The sequence below is a fragment of the Phragmites australis genome, chromosome 11 (assembly GCF_958298935.1).
Source record: "Phragmites australis chromosome 11, lpPhrAust1.1, whole genome shotgun sequence".
NCBI lineage: Eukaryota > Viridiplantae > Streptophyta > Magnoliopsida > Poales > Poaceae > Phragmites > Phragmites australis.
Window position 1 is genome coordinate 8,179,333 of NC_084931.1, and position 25,671 is coordinate 8,205,003.

Consider the following 25,671-nt stretch of genomic DNA (forward strand, 5'->3'; position numbering starts at 1 on the left):
GGGGGGGGGGGGGGGGACACGCTGAACATTGTGTGTCGTTTGATTAAGGGGAGATGGAATGTTGCATCGATTACACGACACGGTCTACAACCGCAACTAGGAAGGTAGATAAGTGTAAGCCCTAATTACAGAGTTGCAGCTCAGGAGACTACCCAAGCATTTTCCACCTGCTTCGAACCAAAGCTGCCCTTGCGCCTTGATGCTCCGAGTGACCGCGGCGTAGTCGCTAGTCTCAGCTCTGAAAACCCTTGCGTTGCGTTCAAGCCTGATTGATCGAAGGCAGAGAATTATCAACGAATTGCAAACTTTTTGCGTTTGCATGCCGGTACATTGTCCTGTAAAGACGAGCCACCAATCCTCTAGATCATCCGAATGTGACGACGTGGGCAGCTGGAGGCCTAGCGGCCTGAGGATGCCGAACCAAACCTGCCTGCTCAAGGAGCATTGGAGCAGCAGATGATTGATGTTCTCTTCATGATCACAAGGGACAGACACACCGAACTTGAGGCAAGCCCACACAACCATCCTTTGAAACCTCCCCATCCTGACTTGAACTATCAACTGATACATGTGAAAGTAAGGATTAAAATTTCATCGAAATTTCGGAGAAAAACGAAATATCTAATTTTAAAATTCTTTCATTGGCATATAGGACCCACGTAGCAGAGGACGAAAAATGATCGAAGTTTTAGTGTAATTTCACAAATTTTGATATTTTCACTGGCGAATGAAAAAAATTATAAAATAAAATTGAAATCCATGTGGGATGGTATGCTTTCAGATAAATCATCGTTCATGTCAAAGCTATTCCCTTCCTCATCCTCCACCACCTACAGAAATAACGCTCGATATAAGCCCTGTTATCTTTAAATATTACAGGTTAGCATGATGTTGATACGATGCATAATCAACATGTTAATTCACCATATACTTACCATATCTGTGGAGGTAGCAGAAGGGGCTACCTTTGAAGATTCATGCCGTCGGAGTCGAGGTGAACAGGCTTTGGGATGGGGTTGTCCATGACAGCGTGGATCTCTTCCCATCACGCTTATTCCTTCATTCTAGACTTGGTTGTCGCTCCATTTACTACACTTTTGCAAACAGTTCATAAATCAACTTAATATCACTAGGAACAGTACAACATTTTTGTCAGGCAATTATGCTGTGGTAAAAAATTAAATTCATGGTAGATAGTTAAATTTAGCATTATTGCTTGGGCCTGTTTAGCACAAAACCTGGATAGCTCATTAACATGCAGCATTTTAATTATCCGGCACAAAAAAGAATTCATGCAGTATTTAGCAAGATATTTTTGAGTATGGCTGTCACATATTACACTGGAATTTAATTTGAAAGGGACACTAGAAGAGCTTATCTGGAGCAAAGTTCCAACTTTTGGTTAACACTCCAGAGGGTTAAAATTGCTTTCACAGAATTGGATACCTTGCTATTCTCATCTTGTAATAAGTTACCATCGTTTCATGAATTCCTGTCGTGTGACATCAAGCAATGAAATCTTACCCGAGTTGGCAGCTAATTTATGGCTCTCCAGCATGGCACGCCATGCGGGCATGCGGCGGATTAAGCTAGCACAATTCGGCGGATGCTAGCACTATGCGGACTAAGCTAATCCAGGTTTGATGGCATACAGGATGCTACACAGATTAAGAAGAACTTACAGGCAGCGAGATCGAGAGATGGCTAGTTGGACCGTTCGAACCGGTTCGGCACAGTTCGATCGGCTCGACTACTGCAATGGAACGCGCCATGTCGGTCTGTGTGTCTTCTCTCGGTCTACGGTACGGTCCGTCGGTCACTATATCATGTCGAGCTGATCCAGGCATGATTGCGATTTGACGGTACGGCCGGCCCGACGGGCTCAGAGGCACAAGAGGCCTGATGGAGGCATGGGCAGCTGAACGGCACGGTTGGGCTATGTCGGCCCAGCAGCACTTTGAAAATAGAAAAATAGAAAAAAAAATAAAAAAAATCATAAAAAATTCACAAATAATAGGAAGACATAATTAATTTAAAAAATAAGCTTTATTGATAGGTTACCTCGTTAAAAACTTTTCTAGCAAAGGAAAAAAGAGTACAACCTAGCTTAAAAAATTGAAAATTACACGTTCTCAAGTGTCAACAATATCCGGATACAAATTTTCGAATGAAGCTTCAAACTCAGTGTTCTCTGTAGTGTGTTGCATTTGCGCTTTAACTTTGTTCTCAGTCTTTTACTATGGTGAGTATTTCCACCATCTCACTTGTGAGATTTATTCTTCTCTCTTTGATTATCCTTCCAGTAAGACTGAAGGCAACCTCAGAAGAAACTGTAGATACTGGAACCGTTAACAAATCTCGTGCTAACAGTGAAAGCACTGGATAATTCGTCTTGTGCTCATACCATCATTGCAGTATGTTTGAAATTTTTTTGTTAATGGCTGATAACGTCGCTGTCAATGAAGGTAGTTAGCTCCCCTCCAGATATTAGAATTTTAGCACTCGTAGTCGTAGACGATCATGACGAAGATTCTAAACTTCTTGATGAAAAACCTCCACCAAATATTTTTTTTCCACGTTGTCATCTTCTTACTGGTTGTAGGTACTAGTGGAGGTTATTGCAAGCGAACTCCGGCATATTTTATTTCATATTTACTATAAATATCGAATAACTTAGAATGAACATTAGTATAAAAAGTAGAATAATCATGGCCAAGAGCATTATCTAGAATTATGAGAACTCTAAAAAAACTTGTGATTTTAACTCTAAGATCTAAAATAAAGGCAAATGCATACAATAAAGGAATTTCTTTCTAATATTTTAAAATTTAGATTTCATAGGAATATCTTAGAAGATTGTCATTTTCATATATGTTTAAATGAGTAGCAATTTTCAGGCCGGGGCGCGTGAACATGCCCTGAAAGTTAGCCACAAACTGGTGGCAGAGGTCATCCCAGGAGCCGATGGATCTTAGGGGTAAGTTCATAAGTCAAGAACGGGCAGACAGCGGTGGTGTAGATTTGGAGGAACTCGACAGGGTCGATAGACCCGTCGTACTTCTCCTGCAGTTATGGCCGGAACTTGGTAGGCCAGTAGACCCGGCGGAGCTCGGTGGTGAAGGCGCGGTAGCCTGTGCCGTACCCTGTTACGCGGGCGGTGCCCTTGGGTGGTGAACGCCGGCGAGTCAGGGAGCCCCGACGGTCATGGGTCGGCATGGAGGAGGCCTGGTCCTCAGCTTCGGTCTCATGCCGGGACTCTCGCTGGCGCTCGAGGGTGACGCGCGCATCCTCCACGGCCCTCCGCTCATTGAGATGCAAGCGGAGGTCCTGGGCTCCGGTTGTGGCCAGGGGGGCAGCACTCCGCCTGGAGGCCCCCCGGCCAGTTCGGCCGCCACCCGAGGATGGACCGGCCTTGGTTGCGCCGCGGTGGGAGGTGGCGCGGGAGCTCTCGGCCAGCACCTGACGATGAGCCGTGCCCACCAGAGCGGCCACCTCCTGGAGCCAGCGGCCTTCTGGGTTTCCCCCACCGCCTGGACAGGCGGGTGCCTAAGGAGCGCTTGCGCCGCAAGGAGCGCGCTCCCAGGACTGGCATCGTCGAAGGCGAGCCTGCGCCGCAGCGGCGCCCGGTGCTGCCCAGACGTAGACTTCGCGATAGGAGTTTCTGCCACTTGCTGAGGGTTAGGCGGTGCGCTTGCGACGGCGGCGACGGCCCTGCTGGGCCCAGCGCCATGGTCCTCATGAAAGGGGAGCGCCTTGCGGGCGGACCGTGTCTGCTGTTGAGGAGCAGCAGCGGCTGGGGCCTCTTGTGCGAGGGGCTCCATTTCCTCACTGGAGCTGGAGCCGGTGCGTCGGAGACGATGGTCACCTGCTATTTTTTCTGCAGGAAAACAAAATAAATTCAGGGATGCAACTCCCCTACCTAGCGTGTCAGCTGTCGGAGGGTGAACTCCTCAAGCAGGGATCCGGAGGGACCCCCTTTGAGATTCGGCCGAGGGATGATTCTGAATCTGTTTTGCGGGAGAAATAAATGGGCGTAAATGCGATGACAGGTGGAATGGAGTGATCTAATGCAGAATGCAGTAAATGCAATGGAGGTTTTTAGACAGGTTCAGGCCGCACTGAGCGTAATACCCTACTCCTGTGTGGATGCTATAAATGCACTGAGAATGTCTCTCAGGGATGTCACTGGTTACAAGAATATTTGTCTATCCTAGAGCTTCGGGCTCCTTGTTCTTCGGTGATCTCAACTTCTGTGCTTGTACTGGAGTGTTCTTCTGTCTTCGATCTTTGTCCCAATTGTCCGTCCTCGGGTCTGGATCTCTTTCCGTTTCCACCGGCTTCTCCTTAAATACTCGCCGACGGTAGCATGCCCAGAAAGGGAGGGCATGAGTTCCAAGGCGCCATAAATGGAAAGCAACCATCATGGGCTGCTGCGCGAAGCATTGGGGGGAGTTGAAAACGCGCCCCCGTCCGATCTTGGTCGTCATGATGTCATTCTGCAACGGGCGCCGCGAAGAGGGCCCACCGGGCAGCCATCGAGCAGCCCGGCGTGCCCGTCCGGTCAGAGCGGGTCTGACACAGCAGGGCGGCAGGCGGGGCGCTTTGGGCTTCGCGATGTTATCCTGAGGCGCGCCGGATGACGCGGGATGGGACCCGTGCATTAAATGTCTCGACGCCTCTCTGCCAAGCCATAACAGGGGCTGACACAGAGCGTGGCAGGAGCAGTTGGAAGTGACAGGCCACGCGCCCTCATAAATGCGGCATCGGGCCTGTCACTGGTTGACACCTCACCGCTGGCCCTCTGTGGGGGCCACCGGCGAAGGACTTCTTAGGCCGTCGGGGAACCGAGTGCTCGGGGGTCACTGTTCACGGCCCCGAGTACTCTCTCCCGGATATGCCCTCTCTTGGTCCTCGGGGAACCGAGTGCCCGGGGGGCCACTGTTCATGACCCCGAGCACTCTCTCCCGAAATCTGACTGATCGGGTCCTCAGGGAACCAAGTGCTCGGGGGCCACTGCTCGTGACCCCGAGCACTCTCTTCCGAGACTGATTTCCTTTGGGTCTTCGGGGTACTCGGGTGCTCGGGGGTCGCTACTCGCGGCCCCGAGCACCCCCTTCCCGGTACTCGGTTCTTTTGGTCGTCGGGAGACTTGAGTGCTCGAGGGTCACTGCTCGTAGCCCCGAGCACTCTCTTCCCAGCACTTGGTCTTCTCGGGCCATCAGGGAACTCGGGTACCCGGGAACCACTATTCATGGCCCCGAGCACCCTCTCCCGGGACTTAGTCTTCTCGCGCTTCGGGGAGATCATCCCCGCGGGAGGTCGCCACATGGCAACCTGCTGATCTGGCATCGGGACTCAGGGACCCCTGGTTCCTGTGTCACCGACACCCTCTTGCTGAATCAAGCACCAAAGAAAAAGATTTTATATAGATCCAAGCCAATCGAAAGATAATAACCCTATATCTTGTGTTCTTGTATTGATCTTCGAGACATAGTACAAAGAGGTTTGTGGCTAGCCTAGATTAGATCTAAAACTAGTCAAAGGCTCCTTGCGCGTTGTCTGATGAGTTATCGATGTAGATCGCAATTGTGGTTGTGATTGCCGATCGCTTGTCCTTCTCCGTAGGGTCCCCCAGCTCTATATATATGGGGTTTGCCATGTAGCATCTGAACTCCTTTCCGAGTGGGATTATGTTATCTTTAAACCTAGAGATATATTTCCTTGTTTAAGAGATATTTTGATACATGCAGAAGGTTTCTATACGTACAGAAATTCCCTTCCTAAATATGACTGTATGTTCCGGGTATTGGGTACCCTAGGGATTTGTATACGTATTGTACATGGTAGTCTTATATTACTCATTGTTAGCTCTATTACCAAGTTTACATGTAAATTGCCAGTCACATTAAACATAATTTGCTAGTAAACATAAAACGACTCTAAAACATAATGGTTCAATCAAAATTAAAACTGACACCTAATGAGAGAGTAATGATCATTTAAAGTGACCACAATGAACTAGTATAATAGACTTGGACCCCTACATGCCAACGTCAAAACCCACCCCTTCGGTCGCTAAAACCGCATCCACGCGAGTGATTTGTTGGTTCTTAGCCCATGTGAATAAAATCCGCTCCGCTTAGCCCAGCAAGAGGCGCATCCTACGCCGCGAGGGGGTCGTGCGACAGACTTTCCATTGTACTATCTAATACTTCATCTGCTTCAAGATATAAAATAAATATAGTTTTTTCATTTTTCTAACATAATGTTTAACATTATCTATTTTGCGTTTTTTTATCTCCTTTCTCTCTTCATCATTTTTCTTTGGGAGAGTACATACAAGATGCACATAATCGACACACACCCTATTCACACTATACGTATGTACACATGCGGAGGGGTGAAAATAGGTCAGATTTTTTTTGCCGTCCAATCGTCCGAACCGTTTTAGATGTTAATTGGATCTCGGATATCGAATATCTGAAAGAAATCTCAAATATTGGATCGAATCTTGGATAGTTGTATCGAATATTAGATTCGGATGTAGGGCCAGATATCCGTCGAATATTGAATATCTAAGAATAAAATCAGATATATCCTAAGACTGTCTGACAACTATTTGAGTTTATCTTCTGTAGCTTATAACTTTTTCATACATAGTTGGATGGTGTAACACCCTATTTTCCAAGATTTTATAACTTTTTAAAATTTTCCAACTTTAGTGAGTAGCTTCACCAGTAGAGCAGTTTAAAACCTATTTTCATAAACAACCAAGCAACCTAGGTTATTATTTCTTGTGCATTACATATTGAGTTTTGCTAGGAGCTTGGTAAATGTATTAGAGTTCTTTTTCCTTTTCTTCTCTTTGGTGTTTTGGAGTGAAAAAGGTTTTGAAAATGTTTTTACAAAATTCTATAGTGGGTAGGTTAAGGATCTTAATGGAATTTAAAATTCTTGAATTAATCATCTATTCTATCCTTGATCATACCTGATTCTTCTCTAGTTCAATTTAAATTTTATCCAAATCCTTGTTTAAATATAATCTCTCATCTTTCTCAAATTCTACCCAAATCAAAATTCAAATTCCATATCTACTCCCATTCTTGTTCAACCTTATTTTTCATTTATCTTAAATTCACTCCAAGCTCAATTTAAATTTAAACTATATTTAAATTTCTCTACAAAAAATTCTTTTCTAAAACCCTAAATATGCCTAAGGTTCCATTAGACCCAATCCTATCCAAGCCCAAGCTCTTGACCGACACACAAGTCATCTAGGAGGCCCAACACAAAGGATCCACGAAATCTGTGGATATTCGCGGAGTCCTGGACAGCCTCATCTGCCGATACAGTTTCGGAGCTCAAGACGGCATCAAATGCAAATCTTAACAATACCATAGTTGTAGTCGTCTAGAGCTTCGATTTGAACCTATGGAAGTCAGCTTTTGGATAATGGATCTAGGAGTTATAGATCCCGAAATCAATGTTGCGCAGATAAAACTCGGTTCAAACAATTTATCTTGTGATGTATTTTTGGAAATCAATATAGTATTTTCAGAAGTTCCAATGAATACCGAAGTTGTAAATCTTTTGAATACTATAATTTAGAGTCCAGAATCGTCCAATTTGGAGTCCTAAAAGTGGAGATATCGTCCTTGAAATAGAGAGCTACGAAAAAGAAAATCCTAACTAACTTGAACTCGAATCCGAATTATGTCCGGCTTGGACTCCACCTCAACCAGCCGCCCCTAGCACCGAGTTTGCTGTCTCGTTCCTCGTAAATCTGGAAACCATATGGATGTTCCATCTACGTAATAACATGTCCCATGAAGTCTTCTACGTGAACCTAGGAGCTTTTCACATGTTGTGTAGCGACTCCACCAGAACATGTTTGCCAACCACAGCATATCGCAACCACCACCCATCTCATCTCTGATGTTTGTTCTTCCTCTCAGTGGATGATCTTCCCAAATACGTGCTATAACATTGTGTTCTCGGATATATGAACGTCTCTATTCAAACGGTTTCTCAAATTTCATAGCCAATATCTGGGAACACGTGCATCTTCTTCACTGCATCTGGACGCAGCCACGATCGAAGCTGTGAATGTTTATCGCTATTTTGCCACTACCTCGAATAACCCCATCCAAAACTGACCATACCTTTGAGTTAGCCTTTTCACATTCTACGCTATGCTTTGTTTCACTGAAACGCCACCGAAGCCTAGCATCGATGTCAGTGGCCACGCGCTCGATTGTCGTCTCCGACGAAACCCGAGTTGCCGTCACTACGCAGAGTCACTGGCAGTATCCTTAACCCAGAAGCACAACCTCCAGCCATTTGATCCATCATGGATGGTTTAGGCTAGACCTCAGCTCACCTCTTCTTTAATCCAAGACGATGCTTGCATGGTATGCCAAGTCAACACCACATCCTCCTCTTTAGCCTAGTCAGTGAAGTCTAGTTAGCCCTATACCTCTTGAACCTTTCACAATAATGTTGTCAAGTCTGACACAATGATTGCGTAATAAACCTTTTCCTACAGGAAGATAACTCTGGTAAACCATACTATACTTTTCAGCCTAATCCATCTTCCGAAAGCCGTCATCTTTCATCCTAACTCTGACTTAGGCGATTCTTGCATCTAAATTTCCTCTCTAAAATCATACCCATCCAACCATAGTGTTTTGATTATATTTGGTATGTTGTTCTTAGTATTTTCCTTTGTGTTGTTTGTCGGTAGTTTTCGCGATTAGTCAATGTCCCAGAGGAGTTAGAAGGACTTTAAGACCAAGACTTCTCTGAAGACCCAACTGAGTCGAGTGAAGGCAAGTTGTGTTATTGAACATACTTATCCCAATTTTTAAATATTTTATTCTATAGACAAGCATGCTAATAATTTGTTGGGAATCTCAAGAGTTAGGCTATACCCTAGTTTTTCCCTTATCATCCTTGTCACCATAGTATGGTTTTGGGTTATAGAATGGTAGATGATGCTTCACCTTGTTCTGGGATGGTAATCATGATAATTGTTCCACGAACTTGTTAATGGTCCTATGCAACAGTGATAAAATATGATGGAATAATTTTTATAGCAACATGGTATAGGGATTTGAGCAGGTGGTATGATGAGATGTATGGATGAGAAAGTGGTAGGCTTGCTCAAATCTAAGGACCGATTCATGGGGTGACCTTTCTGTATTTACAGTACAACCACAAGCCTATTATGGGGTGGGTCTAGCTAATTAATTTGCTTACTCTCAGCATAGCGTAGACCAGACAGAAGAGCGGTGAATGGACGATGTCTTGGGATCCGAAAGGCGTAAGAGGGGGCTTTCGTTGTTGAGGTGGAATCACACGGCGGTGAAATCTTAGTGAGTAGACATGTGCTGAGAGTGATATTGTAAAGGCTTTGAAGTGGTTAACTTGGCGCACACCTCGGAAGTGTGTAAGGTGCCGACGGGTATCGAAAAAAGAGTTTGATCATGCCTTGTGGGTAGTACAACCTCTGCAGAGTTAAAATTGAATATTTAGCCATGCTCACGGTCACGAGCGGCACAGAAAACTTACCATGATTATAACTTGATGGTTTGGTCAGTGTGGTCAATTGTGGTGGTGGGGACTATAGTTGAGGTGTGGGTCAGTCACGATGGTGGGAATCGTGGTTGAGGTGGTTAGTAGTTCAACTTTGGTGGTGGGAGCCATGGTTGAGGTGTTGGGTGTTCAACCTTGGTGGTTAGAACCTTGGTTGAGATGGTCAGTTGGTTAAGTCAAGATGGGTGGAATCTTGAGGTGGTTGGTTGTTTACAGTTATATACTTAATTACTACTGCTTTTCAAATATTTTTACTTAAATGTAGTTTTATGCAAAAGAGCCAAACTAGTCTTACCTTATCAAAGCCTTCATATGCATAATATTTCCTTCACAACTTGCTGAGTACGATATGTGCTCACACTTGCTATAACCAAATACTCTGTTGAGAAAGAATTCGAAGACCTCATGAAAGATGCATTCTAGTGAGATGATCTCTGTCGATTGCCTATAGAGTTATCAGTGAAGTTGTTGAAGACTATCAGGATAAGGTTGTGATGTTCTATACGCGTGTCTCCCGGTCGGTTGCTTGCGGTGTTGTTGGGCACCAGTGCTTCTGTTCCACTGCAGATATCTATATAGAAGACAATATATGTCAATTGCTGTAAGAGTTCGATGTTTATTTCTTTAAAGTATTGCTTTTGTTACTTCACCAACATTCTGGGCACACATAAGTCATATCTGGTTTTGTCTATTAAAACTGGGTGTGACAGATGGAGATGATCTTTATATGAAAATTATAGCTCTTGACGAGATCTACAAGTTTGTAGTTAAACTTTTCATTTGAAGATATTAATATGTTTAAATAATTAATAGAAGTTTCAACTATCATATTGGGCACTCATAACTTCTCTAATTTCGCTTTAACATAATTCCTTCCATTAGAGTATATTGTTGATTTGCTTGTTAGACCTCTAATGTAGTTGAGTTTTGGATACGTGAAATAGTCAAACAATTATAACATATATGATGTATATGGTTGTTGCTTTTACTTAATATCCTAATAAATATTCATGATCGATATTATCTGCACATGACTTCACATATTCGATCTTTATTCATAATCGAGACTATCCGCATTCATATATGTATCCGACACCATTCATATTCGGCTATGATTCTGATTAAAAAAATGAGACATGATATAGGATTAGCAATATCTATTTGTATCTGATCCTATTATACCCCTACACATGTGTGTCCCTTACACACGCTAGGAATAAATTGGAAGGCTATAAACCCTCAGCGTTTGGAAAACATATAGTACTACTGAACACACACGTATGTATTCATAACCTGCTCGGAATCTAATCTCAAGTGTGAACACGACTAGGATTTAATCCTAGATGAACGCAGGCGAGCTTAATCATATGCCAGCAACCTTGCCAATAAAGATGACGCCCGATCTCGTCTTCATCATTAATGGGTAAACCAACACCGCACTATCTACTCTCTCTGATTCCGAATGTAAGTCGTTTGAAATTGCACACATAAGTATGGAATGCTCGAGTGGTGAGCCTATGTTGTACCTAATATAAAAGATGGACGGTTAAGGATATGTTTGGTAGAGCTTATCTGAATTAAATTAAATTATCTGGAGAAAGTAATTCTATAGGGTAAAATCTATAGAAGAAATGATTATATAGGGAAAATAAATAATAGAAAACTGGTTTTTCAGCTCTATCATCTCAGATCATTTCAAGAAATTATTTTTATAAAATCACTTTAAAAATTAAAAACTATAAATTATAAACTATCATTGAACGGCTCCCACTAATTTCACTAATATTCTTTTCCAAACATCCTCGGAGTTATCTGGAACAAGCTGCGAAGCACCATTTCCCGTGTCAATTTTCCCTTCATTTTTCTTTCTTTGTTTCTTTTTTCTTTCTCCCGGGGACTCATCGTCACCCTTCCCGTCCCATTCTGCTCCTGCAAGAGTCCTACCGAAATCGACAACAACGGTACGAACCTTCGTCGTCTCCATCTTGATCTGCCCGCCCCACCCGCGCCAGCGGAATCCTTCCAGCGCCCGCCCCACTCCGCGCATCCGCCTCGCCTGATCCGCCGTCCAGCTTCTGCCCCCGCCAGATCAGAGCAGCGGGGTAGTCCCCAGGGACGTCGCACCCTGATTCCGTCCATCAGGTGCGTCTCCTCCTCTCTGCAGCATGGTGAGGGATTTGGGCCCCAGCTTGGCGAGGGCTCTTGGTCAGGGTTGGGGATCCGGGGGCCTGATCGCGGCCTTCGACTCTCACGTATAGTTCTCAGTTGGAGTTTGGAACGACGCTGCGGTAGATATGGTTTCACTTCCTGATGCATCGACGCTGTTGATTAGAATGAGTAATAGTATCCCAATCGCTCAAGAATATACAGCTGATCGTATCCTAGGTGAAGGGTGTAAGAACTGGGGGTTTGTTTGATGAAAAAAAACTGCCCTTGTTCGATTGTATTCATTTTCTACCTTGCGCCTTGAAAATTGTTGTTGTAAGTTTGCTGTTTGCACAAGTTCAAAATTTTGAAACCTATCGAGTCATATATGATGTTTCAATAGCACACTGTTAAGAAAAAGAATGGTTAATATGCATAAAGTAGCAGATTAGCGATGCATGGTACAAGTATATGAAAGAATAACTTTGGAGTATTGTTGCTGCTAGTGGTAGCCGGTAACTGCTGCAATTATGCCAAACTCAAGGAAAATTTCTCATTGTTCATTACTAAAATGAAGGCTATGCATAGCCTTCTAGGTCCCCATGTCCTTACTAAAATGAAGTTCGGTCCTCAGTCGCATTAAAGTAATTTTGCATTCTCTTTTCCTGTTTGTCCAATATCCTTTTCATTCTTTTCTGGGGACTAGGATCTACTTGCACTAACAGTGTTAATTTTTGCAATGCTTTAGTTGAAGTTAAAATGAAGATGTAAATATTAGTTTCCAATGGGCAGTTTCAAACTAGATCAAATATTAGGTTCTGTTCGTTCCTATAAATAGCTGCAGTGGAAAGAACGCTTATACGGGTATTCGATGATCTTCAAATCATTTCAATTCAACACGGAGCTTACTAATCCTTGTTGTAAACTGGTCCTTGGTTCGTTTTGTAGCAGACTTAATAAATATGACGGGGTTTACCTTGTGTAAAATTTGTTAAATCCACATGGATTCTTGATCCTGTGCGGTTTTATACATATGTTAGACAGATCCCCAACATGTGTTCATAACCACATGGTATTAGAAGGCTATGCAAAGTAGTTGGCTCTTCTGACCCACCAGCACAATGAGTTTGTCTCGTTACCGGAAATTATGATTCCATCACATGAACAGGTTTACTTGGTTGCTGATAGTTTAAAATAATATAAATCACGCATTTTGGGGATAAATTTTGAGGACGCTGTTGAACAATAATGGTTTGCAGTTATATATGGTTTTCTGTTATGCTTAAGCTAGAAAACCACTGATTGCATGGAAAGACATGGGAAAATTACATTTCAAGTTTTCTTTTGCTTTAACCATTTCACATCTTTTGGCATCATCAACTGCTAGGAAGGGTGAAACTGTGAAAGAGTTTAAGATGATAGTAGATAGCTGACTTCACTATTCACTTCTTTTCGATTTAGTTCTTCATTTTGACCCTATGATCTATCAAGTTCTGTTCTTTCCTTTAGTACCTATTGAGTTTTCTTTCCAGATTTTATAGCTGGTTCTGACACAATGCTATGTTGTTGGTTGCAGTTTTCAGTAAGCATCTTTGGGGTACCAAGTTTGTTGTTATTCTAGAAGAGAAAGTATGCAGGTCTGCTGCAATTGGCTTTAACAACTCTTTTTTGTCCATTTGATTTCCATAGCAATGTCATAGTTCACGAATAGAATATTTGCTTATCATCTCAAAATGAATATTGATAGATAATAGTTTTCCTTGTTGAGCACTGTAGAAATATGATATCTAACTGCAATACCAGATGTATATGTACATCTGACTGGTAACTCTTCTTGTTTGCTCTTGTTGTAGTAATATGTTCTAGTTCAAATTGACCTACAGCTGTGAAATTTCTTTATGGAGAACTGCATAATTATCATATTGCATTCACAGATGTATGTGTTTCACTGTTGGTTTCAAAATTTGCCCCTGAGAATATAGTGCTGGTAATAATAGTTGTGAATGGAAAGGATTGATAGGGCCTCATGAACTAGTTATGTCATGTCAAAATCTATCTATTCTCCTTGAACATTGATTATTATTTCTTGCAATTGCATTCTTATTTTGAAATTCAGCAGCAATTGTTAGTAGATGGGGATCAATAAAATAGCATAGTAGCATTTGCACATCTAATTGCACAATTTCACCATCTTGTTCTGCATTTATTCTTTATTCGAATAGATGTTCTTGTTTTTAGGAACACCGAACACTCAGAGTCTCTAACATGCAACTTTGACTATGACTAATCTATTAATTAATAGGCATCTAGAGCTAGGCTTTTTAAGGAGTACAAGGAGGTGCAGCGGGAGAAATCTGCTGACCCTGATATCCAATTGATATGTGATGATTCAAACATATTCAAATGGACTGCTCTCATCAAGGTAGTTTTTCTTGTCACATCGACACAACCCCAAGCAAGAACATTTTCTACCAACTGTATCTCTTATGTAATCAGGGACCCTCAGAGACTCCTTATGAAGGTGGTGTCTTCCAGCTTGCCTTTGCTATCCCAGAGCAATACCCTCTACTACCTCCCCAAGTTCGGTTCCTGACTAAAATTTTCCACCCAAACGTGCATTTCAAGGTTATTTCTCTTACATTTGGTAACACCTATTAAGTTGTGAAAATCATTTCTTTTCACCATTCCTTAGTTGCTCTGTGCTTTTCTCATCTTTGTGATCAATAACATATTGTTCAGATGCGAACGATGATCATTTCTATTATAATCCCTTTTTTCTTATTTGTCATGATTTGCTGGACTAGACTGGTGAAATTTGCTTGGATATCTTGAAGAATGCATGGAGCCCTGCATGGACCCTCCAATCCGTTTGTAGAGCCATAATTGCATTGATGGCTCATCCAGAGGCAGACAGCCCACTTAACTGTGACTCAGGTAACTTTGGTTTCATCTCCTACTTTTCAAATCTTGCATCCACATATACTTTTGGTATAATTTCATACTGGTTAAGTTGATACCTTTATTCAACATTGTTACTAATTCACTATTTACCTTTTGACATAGTTGTAAACATATGATAAGTTGAAAATTTTAAACATATGATTTTTTGACATAGTTATTAAATGTACATTTTGCTTATTCAAGAACTTTATTATTGAAGTAAATTGACTTTATCTATGTACATGGAGTGTCGACTGTTTCTTATGGTCATGGAATCCCTTTCGTAATAAAGTTTAAATTTGAGGGTAGCTAGGAACTACTGAACTGATATCACACATCAGGTTAGGACTACAGATGTACAAAAGCGTGTACATTTGATATCTGTTAAAATTCACAGCAATGAAAACAAGTGATCCTTGCTTGGGCACTGTTTGGATGCAATTCATTTATTGTTTTGGAAGAGTCCTATGGTTTTAGAAAATACCATGGTTTTAATAAATTAGGACCTGTTTGGATACAGCAAATTATGTGGTTGAAAACCATAGTAACCTCAAAACTACGTTTTTTTGGAGTTTTAGAAACTCCACCTGGGAGCTCTTTTTTTCTGCGGAGCAGACGGCACGCCTCCACCAAATATGTGCAGGCTCTTTTCCGTTCACACTACGAGCTGTGTGTGGTCGGGTGGCCTGTACAGGTGTCTTGGGGCTTGGCCTGTACGTATTTAAATTGGCAACAGGTGGATAAAGGACTATACATATTTCAGTTCCCATCATGTAGATATGGTTGTTCTAAATATCTCCAAACATCAGCTTTTAGATTGGCACCTTATTAATAGATGACACACGTGAGTTTTCATGTGCACATCGATTAGTTCCATTCTAATTAAATATGGCTAGTTCACATAACACACTAATACTTTAGCAAATACTGTAGGCACAGAACAGGTCATGTTTTTTTGCCAAAACTGTAAAATATATTTCATGAATACGAGTCCAAAAACTGTGGTTTCCGAAAACTGCAACACTGAAACAACCATTAGCTGTCTCCGTATCTTGAATAAGACAGTCATAATCAACTTACAGTGGTTACATAAAAGAAAACTGTTAAGAAATGCATTTATAGGGAGACTACATCAGTGCTCATTGAAATATAGATGGCCTTGAGATTTCTGACTCAAGACAACAGGCTCTATATCCCATTCAAAATTGACTAATTCCTAGAGTACCCCAAGTGACCATGCACAGCATCTTCTAAAAATCTTGCGCTGGCTTCTTACACTTTTATTTTTCCTCACCGTTATAGGTAATCTTCTACGATCCGGTGACATCAGAGGCTACCAATCAATGGCAAGAATGTATACAAGGCTCGCTGCAATGCCAAAGAAAAGCTAAGTTCACAGGGTGTAAATGGATCATGTAGGATGCATGGGGCATGCCTTCATTAAATCTGTGACGTGATTTTCAAACTGTGCCTGGACTTGTAATGTATCTGTTTATTGCTTAACTTCGTTACATTTGATTCTAGAGAATGCATTTGCCCCGGGGGTGCTCGACTCAATATAACAAAATCAATCTGTATCCGAGCAGCTGTGTTCTACATTTGGCATCCTCTCTCTTCACTTCTTTTAAAATTGATTTGCTGTGTTGTTGGAGACTCCGTTGTCTCGCACCACCGGTAGCTCTTACGGCTGCGTCCCTCAATGAAATTTGCAACCTTTTGTTCAGTGGTAGAAGTAAAGGTGCAGAATCACATTCCAGAAATACTATTAGTCAAAACACCAACTATAACTTTGAGCACATAAAAAAATTCCTCTAGTTTGTGGTGTTACAAGTTCGGAAGCCAACAGTTGGAAAGAGATCATCTGCAGTGAACAAATGCAGAGGTGCTGCAGTACTACTATCTTCCAATCACAATTCCATAGGGGGTAATTAGCTATCTTCCAGTCACTAATTGCACTAGGAAATTATCCATTCCCTACCTAATTTAAACAAACCAGCTACACCGCCTTCATAGAAAGCAGTTCGAGCTGCATTCCAGCTGTTTACTGAATTCTTCTTTGGTGACAATATAATTTGCTGGTCGAAGATGTTGTAATGTGAGGACATTTCTGATGATAGACAATGACAATGGAAGATCTATGATCGACATTAAGTCTGTTCCTTCGGGTCTGTCCATTAGGATTCAAAGATTTTCTCACGATATCGATTGGGTAATAAAACAAGTACAGAAGGGTTACTTCATACTTACTACTATTACTACTACTACTACTACTACATAATCCGTCGTTGTTCATAGTAAATGGAGGTACAGCTCTGGGGAAGTAGAAACTACAAACTTAATGGCAAAAACTTCTTTCATATTTCACAGCTGAAAGAAAGCAAAACAGCTCCCTATCACAGGGTACAAGAGAACCAGAAGTTCCCAGTGGCTACAAGGGTACCGTTCTTCCACAGAGCTGCTGCTGTCCAGTACATCCAGTAAAAGATTGTGAAAGCGCTCTTCCTTATTACGTGAAACAAGCACTTCCACAGAGGTACCTCCTGCACGACCATTCAAGTGGTGTTAAAACATTGTAATACATTATAACAACATCATGATTTATGAATTGGAAAGTTTTCCCTATTCAGTCAATGTGCTATGATCTGAAATACAGTGTGGATGTGTAGGTTTCACTTTAGTGCCCCCTCATTTTATCATATAATTTCACCTCATCCAGTTTCAGTTTTACGAGAAATCTCTCGATGTATATCGATCAACTCAACTTTCCTCCAAATTTGTTTGTATTCATCCTCAGACAGTCGATGAGAAATTGCTTGCATGTCTTCTTTTGGGCATATCACACAGGTAACCAGACATAAAATATCATAAATGAATTGAGTAATGAAGCGAAAAACCCTTGTTTACTTAAATATAGGTGACCGCATGATCTGGAGTTGTAAACATATGTAGATCTAATGTTTGTAGAAAAATATTCATGGACCATGTGAAAATAGTATCACTTGATTTTTCTTGGAAAATACTTAAATATAAAATAATTATTTCTATCATATTTATTGTAACCGGAATTCATGGTAAAAGTCCTAAATGGATACTGTAATAAAACCAAAAGCAAAATATATGTAGTGTAGAGGGATTGGGGTTTCTTCAACATACTTGATAACTGTGCAGATAATATATAGTTTAAATAATGAGGGATTTAAGAGAGGAATTGAGAAGTGATAATAGTTCTAGAGCAAAGACATTTGCACCTGCATTTCAGAAGCACGAGAGTGATTTGTCGGGAATGAAGCACATGGAAGTTAGCAATCCACGTGCCAGAACCATAACTTATGCATCAGTCTCCTTATACTATTATTATTTTTACTTTTTTTACTATTACTAGTATCTTTATTTATTATTTGTTTTATCATCATCTTTTTAATTGCATCTTGTGGGTTTCATCTATAGCCTACCCTAACTTGCTTGGAACAAAGATTTTGTTGTTATTGTTGTTGTTGAGAGTGATTTGTCAGGATGTAAGGTATGATAAAAACATGTCTAGTATTATTGCTTATCTAGACATATTTGCATAATCATTGATTTCATGAGAAAAAGATAACACGGATAGAGTTATATAAGTTAAATGATACAGTTCTCTATGGCACAGTGTAAGTGCTTAAACAAATATTCTAGTGTCCTTGTCCAAACACAAAAAGCGGATCTGGAAATTTCCTGTACCTAAGTTTGTCTTATGTGGATAGCCTTACAGATTTTGTTTGCAGTTAACAAGTGATGAGTAGTATGAAACAACCACTTGGTGGAAATTGAATGCTCAGTTGTCTAGTAAAAACATTGAGGCGCAATGATGCCACGTTCAATACAATAAACATGAGATGTACTATGCCATACAGTAAAATTCTGAGATCACGCGGGTTTGGTTTTAAAATATTCTATCCTCAATCAGCTCAGCAATAGAATATTCAACACAAACCCACCACGTTCTTAGCACTTACAATGGAACCACCAAGTTTGACAGAAGTAAAATCCATGATCACCAAATACCTCACAGATTGGTTTGAGCTCGTCTTCATTTTCTTTCTGGTAACTTCTCTTCGCCTTGGTGGTTGAAGCACTACTTTGATCGCAGTATCAAAAACAGCCTTTATGTTCTGTTCGAGATCATCAGAAAACTGTGTTCATCTTATCTGAAGTTCTTGACAGTGTAATGTTGGCATACAGAAGATATCATAAGGGAGAACTAGAAATCGTTAGGCTTTACACCGATGAGTGCAATGAGCAGAAACATACCCTCTGCGTCTTTGAGCTGCATTCTATGTAGGCCACAGCACCTATCTGCTTTCTGAGCTCCTCCCCCTAACATTCAGAGAATACTCTTATGAGTTGGAGCGTCTGATGGGCAGCTATCCTTTTACTTCTTATGAAACATGTGCCTACATTGATCTAATATTGATGATTTCGAAGTGAGGAATATCACCTGTTCAGTTGTGATGATGGAAGCAGCGGAATGGTCAGCAAGATAAGATCTGTCTTCACGGAGATCTGCATTGCCAGAAAGATTGAACCAAGAAGATATGCACTGAAACTTGTACTGGGAAAATACATAACTCTTGTGTTCAAGATAATTGGTCAAACTGGATCATAGTGTTTCAGCCTTACCTAGTTTGGTTCCTACAAGAACTACAGGAACACTAGGTGAAAACCGGCGAAGCTCTGGCATCCACTGTTCAAAAGAAGAGTGGATGATCAGTACTAACTACTAAGTTGCTTTCTTCGATGAACTAAAAAAATACATACATGGAACCATCGAAGAAGTTATATATCATTGCGAACTTTATGTTCATCTGTTGTTGAAATTTTCCTTTGAAATTCAATAATATAGATCAACAATAAATGTGATAAATAAAGAGGAAATGTCATCCAACGATGGCAAATTACATTATATTGCTACTCCGATACAATTTGGATGTCCTTGTATATAATGGCATCTTTTGTTTTGACAAAGCATATAATTGCATATTAAATCAAAATTGTGCATATTTTCTCAGCTTCTCCACACCTCAAACCCAAATTACCATTGTTATTTGTCCTAGATGGATCCAAGTTACCATTGTCTTTCTACAACATTCAATTTTCTGATATTTGGGTTTTAAAAAAAAACTTCCTGATATTTGTTCAAGGCATAAACATTCAATCAAAGTGCACACTATAAGTCACTGGAGCTATACACCAATTTTTGTGGTACTAGAATCCAACTAGCTGATTGGCATGCCTATGCATGCCCATGGGACTTTGTTTGATCAGACAGGAAAGAAGCAATGTTTAATAGTTTAGTTGAAAAAATGCATAACATATAAATCATTGTAGTTTGCATTTCTAAAAATTCTCATTGAGTGAAGACCAGAAATGCATGGATCTTGAGATAACACAACAATACTATGAGAAGTCAAAAGCTGCAACTTAATTTCACTTGAAAAGGATTACTTTCATGGAACGAACAGCGGCCTATGGAAGGAAATACAATCACAAAAAGAAACATGGAAGAAATAAAAAAGAACTGAGCACTGATATGCATGTAAGTGTAGATATCTCATGGAATTCAAGAATAACTGTAACATCTAAGTGAACTGGGCATCCATTCTCTAGACATTAATATTCTGAGAGGGAGGCGAAATTGCAGGAATATTCATCAAAATGAACTTAAGTGTTACCTTCCTTTACATCATCACAAGTCATTTATAACTCTATTGAACCAACTAATTAGCTACTGGATTAACCAAGTTGTGTAATAGGAAATGTACAGAACAAAGCAAAAGGAGAGGAGAATACTACTATGTAGCTGAATGTAAATAATCTAGAATTTGCAAAACAGAAGAACGACATTCTTTTGAAACCAAAATATACTTGCAGGATTCGTGATAACATATAAAATAACTGGAGATTGTATACGTAGTCTACTGCTAGATCCTAACAAACCTTATTCTGATAACAAACTCATCTGTCATTGCACATACAGATATTTAGTAGCATGAAAAAGGAACCAAAACATGATCGCATTAGATCATGTACTACACTGAAAGCTCCAAGATCTTCATTATTTTCATTTGATTAATGGAGCCCTAGCCTTGATGAAACTTAAGTACTTCAGAATAGCCAAGTAAACTAAAATTTATGGAAGGAAGCATATTGTAAAAGAATGATTTTACCTTTGGATCTGCAGGAAAACAACATTTTCCGCAGCTTCTTAATTTCGCCAATTTGTTTATGAATAGGTATTTGAGCACAATCCTAACTTTTTTATTGTAATGTAAAAAAACGTGGCAAATACTGGTCATGCAAGATCAGCTTAACAAAATATAGTGGTGATAGAACTTTACAACTCATGTAAAAGGAGAAAGCTGACTTCCGAAATAAATATTTTGCACTAAGAGGTCTGAAACAATGACTGATGTACTATAAATAACAATGGTAAACAATACAGAAAACAGTGGATTAACAGAATCTAGGGGGGAGAAAATACACATCAGGAATAACCATGAATTCCACCCTAGGATAGTATATATGAAAACAGATAGCAACTGAAGCAGCGTTTTGCCATCATTTTCCTCAGAATCAACTCCTTTTCCATGTGCTGCACACAAATGGAATCGAGAAGGAGAACCACATAGAAAAAGAATTACCGAGAAATCCTGGGACCCTCGTGGCCGGAAAGGAGAACGGCGTGACCGCCGGTTTTGCCCTGGCGGATGAGCTGGAGGATGAGGTCGGCAGTGCAGCGGGCGAGGAGCTCCCCACCATGCCCTCTGAAGCGTCGCGGGCCTTTAGGGAGGAGTCCAGCCCCAGCCCTCGAATGTGGGAGTGCGCGCTGATGCGCTTGTTACGTGTCAGGTTGCGGCTCTTTGACAGCCGCTTGAGCTCCTCATGGCTACCACCATTGCACGGACCCGGACCTCGGGGAGCAGCGCAGCCGTTGGCGCCCCTAGAGTAGCCGTGCGGCCCCAGCCCTGGTGCCGAGCGTGGCCTCCGCCGCCGTTGCGAGGAGGGCGAGGTGGTGGTCGCCATTGCAGAGCAGGAGTAGGAAGGCTTCTTGCCAACCCTCCTGCATGGATGAGAAGTAGCGGCTCAACATTTAGGCAGCCGTTGTCGGATTGAATGCGAGAGGCAGCACACGGTCTTGGCGACGGAGGAGGAGGTAGATGTGGGTCGAGCCGCACGAGGGAGGCGGGGATCTAGGCGGAGAGAACGCGTCCTAGGATAGTATGTAAGAAAACAGATAGCAATTGAAGCAGTGTTTTGCCATCATTTTCCTCCGAATCAACTCCTTTTCCTTGTGTTGCACACAAACGGAGTCGAGAAGGAGAACCACGTAGGAAAAGAATTACCAAGAAATCCTAAGACCCTCGTGGCCTGCAAGGAGAACAGTGTGACTGCTGGTTTTGCCCTGGCAGATGAGCTGGAGGATGAGGTCGGCAGCGCGACCAGCGGGGAGCTGCGCAGCCATGCCCTCTGATGCGTTGCGTTAGCGAGGAGTCCAGCCCCAGCCCTCGAATGTGGGAGTGCACGCCGATGCGCTCGATACGCGTCAAGTTGCGGCTCTAACAACCGCTTGAGCTCCACCATGGCTACCACCACTGCATAGACCCGGACCTCAAGGAGCGGCGCAACTGTTGGCGCAACTAGAGTAACCGTGCGACCCCAGCCGGGGCACCAAGCACGGCCGCCGTCAACGTCGCGAGGAGGGCGAGGTGGTGGTCGCCGCCGCGAAGCAGGAGTAGGAAGGCTTCTTGCCGACCCTCCTGCACGGATGAGGAGTAGCGGCTTGGCTTTTAGCCGGCCATCGCCGGACTGAATGTGAGAGGTGCTACACGGTCTTGGCGACGGAGGAGGAGGCAGATGTGGGGAGCTGCACGAGGGAGGCGGGGATCTAGCCGGAGAGAACGTGCCCTAGGATAGTATGTGTGAAAACAGATAGACTGAAGCAGTGTTTTGCCATCATCTTCCTCATAATCAACTCATTTTCCTTGTACTGCACATAAATGGAATTGAGAAGGAGAACCATGTAAGAAAAGAATTACCAAGAAATCATGGGACCCTCGTGGCCCACAAGGAGAACGACGTGACTGCCGGTTTTGTCCTGGCGAATGAGCTGGAGGATGAGGTCGGCAGCGCGGCGGGCAGGGAGCTGCCCGACCATGGAGCTGCCCGACCATGCCCTCTGATTCGTCACAGGCCTTTAGAGAGGAGTCCAGCCCCTGCCCTCGAATGTCGGAATGCGTGTCGATGCGCTCGATACGTGTTAGGTTACGGCTCTCTGACAGCCGCTTGAGCTCCGCCATGGCTACCACCACTGCATGGACTCAGACGCCGGGGAGCGGCGCAGTTGTTGGCGCCCCCAAAGCAGCCGCGTGGTCCCAGCCGAGGCGACGAGGCTGGCGACCGCGGACATTGCGAGGAGGGCGAGGTGGTGGTCGCCGTCGCGGAGGAGGAGTAGGAAGGATTCTTGCTGACCCTCCCGCACGGATGAGGAGTAGCGGCTCGGCTTCTAGCCAGTAATCGCCGAACCGAATGCAAGAGGCGGCGCATGGTCTTGGCGACAGAGGAGGCGGGTTTGGGTCGAGCCACGCGAGGGACGTGGGGATCTAGTCGGAGAGAACGCAATGTGGCGACAACGTGGGTGTGATTTGAGCTAACCGGCTATGACGGCTCAGCGCATGGGAGCTTTCCAGAACGCACGGGAGAGGAGAACGCTAGCGAAAGGACAGTCCATAACCGCCTCATCGCGATCCGACAACCATCGTTTTCTTGTAGGCCCACATGTCAGCTACAGTAGCTACAGTAGGGGAGAGGGGCTGGGATGCCGCCGATCCCAGGCCCGTTAGAATATGTTATCGATAAATCGACAACTCTCAGTTAAGTTTTTCAAGAAGTGCCTAGATAGGTTCAAATTAAATTTGCATCGTTTGAGGGAGATTAATTATATTTGCAGCTGGAAGTTGAGTTATCTAAAGTACCTTCTTCAATACATTCTCATAGCTTGCTCTGCTCACCAGAGAGAAGGACAGGATAAATACATCAGCCCCTCTGTAGCTAAGAGGCCTCAATCTGCTGTAATCCTCCTGACCTGCACACAAGTTGTCAAGGTCATAGCATTGAAATAGGCAAAACTAAATTAAACATTCACAGCAGAAAGAAAACAGAATACATGAGAAAAAATTTCCAGGTCTCCAATCTAATCTTTCCCACCTGCTGTGTCCCAGAGGCCCAAGTTCACAATGCTCCCATCCACAGAGACATTGGCACTGAAGTTGTCAAACACAGTGGGGATATAATCCTGCCAAAATAGAAACAAAATAGTAAGTTCAAACATCAGAGGGAAACAACCCACATTCCTCAAATCAAGATTGGTACTAAATCTACCTTTTTTGAAAAAGAAAAAAAGAGGGGGAAATGGCAAAGGGAGAGGGAAGCGACCAAGACCAAATAATACCCAGGTGGGTGAGAAAGCAGAAATTAACAGAAAGAAAGCGAGAGAAAATCAAGGAGTGAATGACTAGTGAACGGAACACTCAACGGTGGGGAACTTGTTGCAGGTGTAGCAGATGAGCATGCAGGTCTTCCCTACGGCCCCATCCCCGACGGTGACGCACTTGATGAACTTGGTCACCGAACTCGCTGCCGCCGCCGCACTCATCTCCCTCCCTCCCTGCCTGCCTTCTCAGCCGCCCTCACCTCACCAGCCAGCAACACCTGGTTTCACTACCCTTCCCTCCCAGCTTGCTTGGCTCTCTGCAGCGATGCCTGTGTCAATGCTTCATTTATTTTATATGCCACCTGGGAGAGTGAGAGAAGCGTGGCAAATCTTTATTTTCATTACCTCTCTTTTCGTATCATTAGATTTATTATAAAATATACTTCATTAATATTATATGCTTTTAAGTATTCGTAAATTATTTGTAAAAAATGCTCAATCAAATTTACTGTAGTAAATTATCAGTGAAAGTAAATAAAACAGAGATATACCTTGCCAACTTGCTCACCTCTTGCTGCAATTTTTTATTGTTTCAGGTTTGAACTCTGCCTCGCCGTTGTTCCTGCCTTCAGTTTGAACTTTGAACTGAGGGGCTTTGCTACAAGAAGAGTCCCTGGACTTCAAACTCAACACATAGGGTTTGTTTGGTTGTAGTGTTTGATTTGTGATAAAGTTAAAATTTTGGCCAGCTAAAAATCGAGCGAACGTCAAAATCTTAAGTAGCTTTGCTATAGAAAATTTTTTGGTTGGCTTAATTTTTCAGGACGCGACCAAATTTTGGTCTTGAACCAAACACAAGCTAAATTTCCTGAGCGTGACTAAATTTTGGCTTGACTTCTAAGGCAAACCAAACAACTCTTACTGCGCCCAGATTTCGTAATACTTGCACTTTTTACTTAATACACGCAAATTTAGGCAATCATTTGTTGAATAGATTAGGACAAAAATACCCCTTTAACAATTACCAAAAAACAAGTGTTGAATATTGCATAACTAAATGTGTGGTTGAATAGCACAAATTATGAGGGGTAAAATCGAAAAAGATATATTAGTATGCGTGTAGTGCCGGTATTTTGAGAAGAAATATTTGGTCGCAAGTGACAAGTATAATGAAACTTATCTCTAGAACTATAGCTTGTTATGGCGGATCCAGTGGGCTCAAGTCCCCATATCCCTGAGCCCCTGAGCGTGCTTGGAAGCCTCTAAACCCTCTTTCAATTTTTGGGCATAGAAAGGGAAGAAGATGAACAAGAAGAGGAGGAAGAAGAGAAAAGGAGGAAGGGAGGAGGAAGAGCCTCTCTAGTTTTAATTTAGCTCTGAATCCATTACTGATTGTTGTAGAAGGTTTTTTTCTCAGCATTGCATGACCACGTACGAGTGCTCCCAAGTCTTGCATTTTGGTTGGCACGCCCTAAATCAAATGCAAAATGGTACTAACGAGTCACTGTTGTTAACTAGAGAAGCTG

The 25,671-nt window shown here is 42.4% G+C and overlaps 2 protein-coding genes across 5 annotated transcripts; one reads left to right on the plus strand and one right to left on the minus strand.

Moving 5' to 3' along the window:
* Nucleotides 1-11,444: 11,444 nt before the first annotated feature.
* LOC133884629 (protein PEROXIN-4-like) lies at nt 11,445-16,258 on the plus strand. The gene is made up of 6 exons (XM_062324107.1): nt 11,445-11,736; nt 13,316-13,376; nt 14,042-14,161; nt 14,236-14,364; nt 14,544-14,673; nt 15,982-16,258. Exons 2-6 carry the CDS (start codon nt 13,371-13,373, stop codon nt 16,068-16,070), a joined length of 474 nt encoding a protein of 157 aa, XP_062180091.1. The 5' UTR covers nt 11,445-11,736; nt 13,316-13,370; the 3' UTR covers nt 16,071-16,258.
* A 517-nt stretch (nt 16,259-16,775) lies between these two features.
* On the minus strand, nt 16,776-25,598 carry LOC133884627 (rac-like GTP-binding protein 1). Of its 4 annotated transcripts, none has more exons than XM_062324106.1 (9): nt 24,714-25,598; nt 24,248-24,462; nt 23,920-24,007; nt 23,688-23,797; nt 19,336-19,399; nt 19,154-19,218; nt 18,967-19,032; nt 18,721-18,827; nt 16,776-17,219 (listed from the first exon to the last, which is right to left on the minus strand). In XM_062324106.1, the coding sequence occupies exons 2-9, from the start codon at nt 24,365-24,367 to the stop codon at nt 17,186-17,188; spliced, it is 654 nt and encodes a 217-aa protein (XP_062180090.1). In that variant the 5' UTR covers nt 24,368-24,462; nt 24,714-25,598; the 3' UTR covers nt 16,776-17,185. The 4 variants fall into 4 exon arrangements, with proteins under 4 accessions (XP_062180090.1, XP_062180088.1, XP_062180087.1 ...); XM_062324104.1 differs by having other exon boundaries at nt 24,248-24,507; XM_062324103.1 differs by having other exon boundaries at nt 24,697-25,598.
* Between the last annotated feature and the right edge of the window lie 73 nt (nt 25,599-25,671).

Coding starts and splice junctions, on each gene's coding strand:
- LOC133884627 (XM_062324106.1), bottom strand. CDS start 24,367: ATGAGTGCGGCGGCGGCAGCGAGTTCGGTGACCAAGTTCATCAAGTGC. Junction 19,219..19,335: donor TCTTGTAGGAACCAAACTAG/GTAAGGCTGAAA, acceptor CTGGCAATGCAG/ATCTCCGTGAAGACAGATCT. Junction 18,828..18,966: donor GCAGCTCAAAGACGCAGAGG/GTATGTTTCTGC, acceptor GATCTCGAACAG/AACATAAAGGCTGTTTTTGA.
- LOC133884629 (XM_062324107.1), top strand. Junction 14,162..14,235: donor AATGGACTGCTCTCATCAAG/GTAGTTTTTCTT, acceptor TTATGTAATCAG/GGACCCTCAGAGACTCCTTA. Junction 14,365..14,543: donor ACCCAAACGTGCATTTCAAG/GTTATTTCTCTT, acceptor TTGCTGGACTAG/ACTGGTGAAATTTGCTTGGA.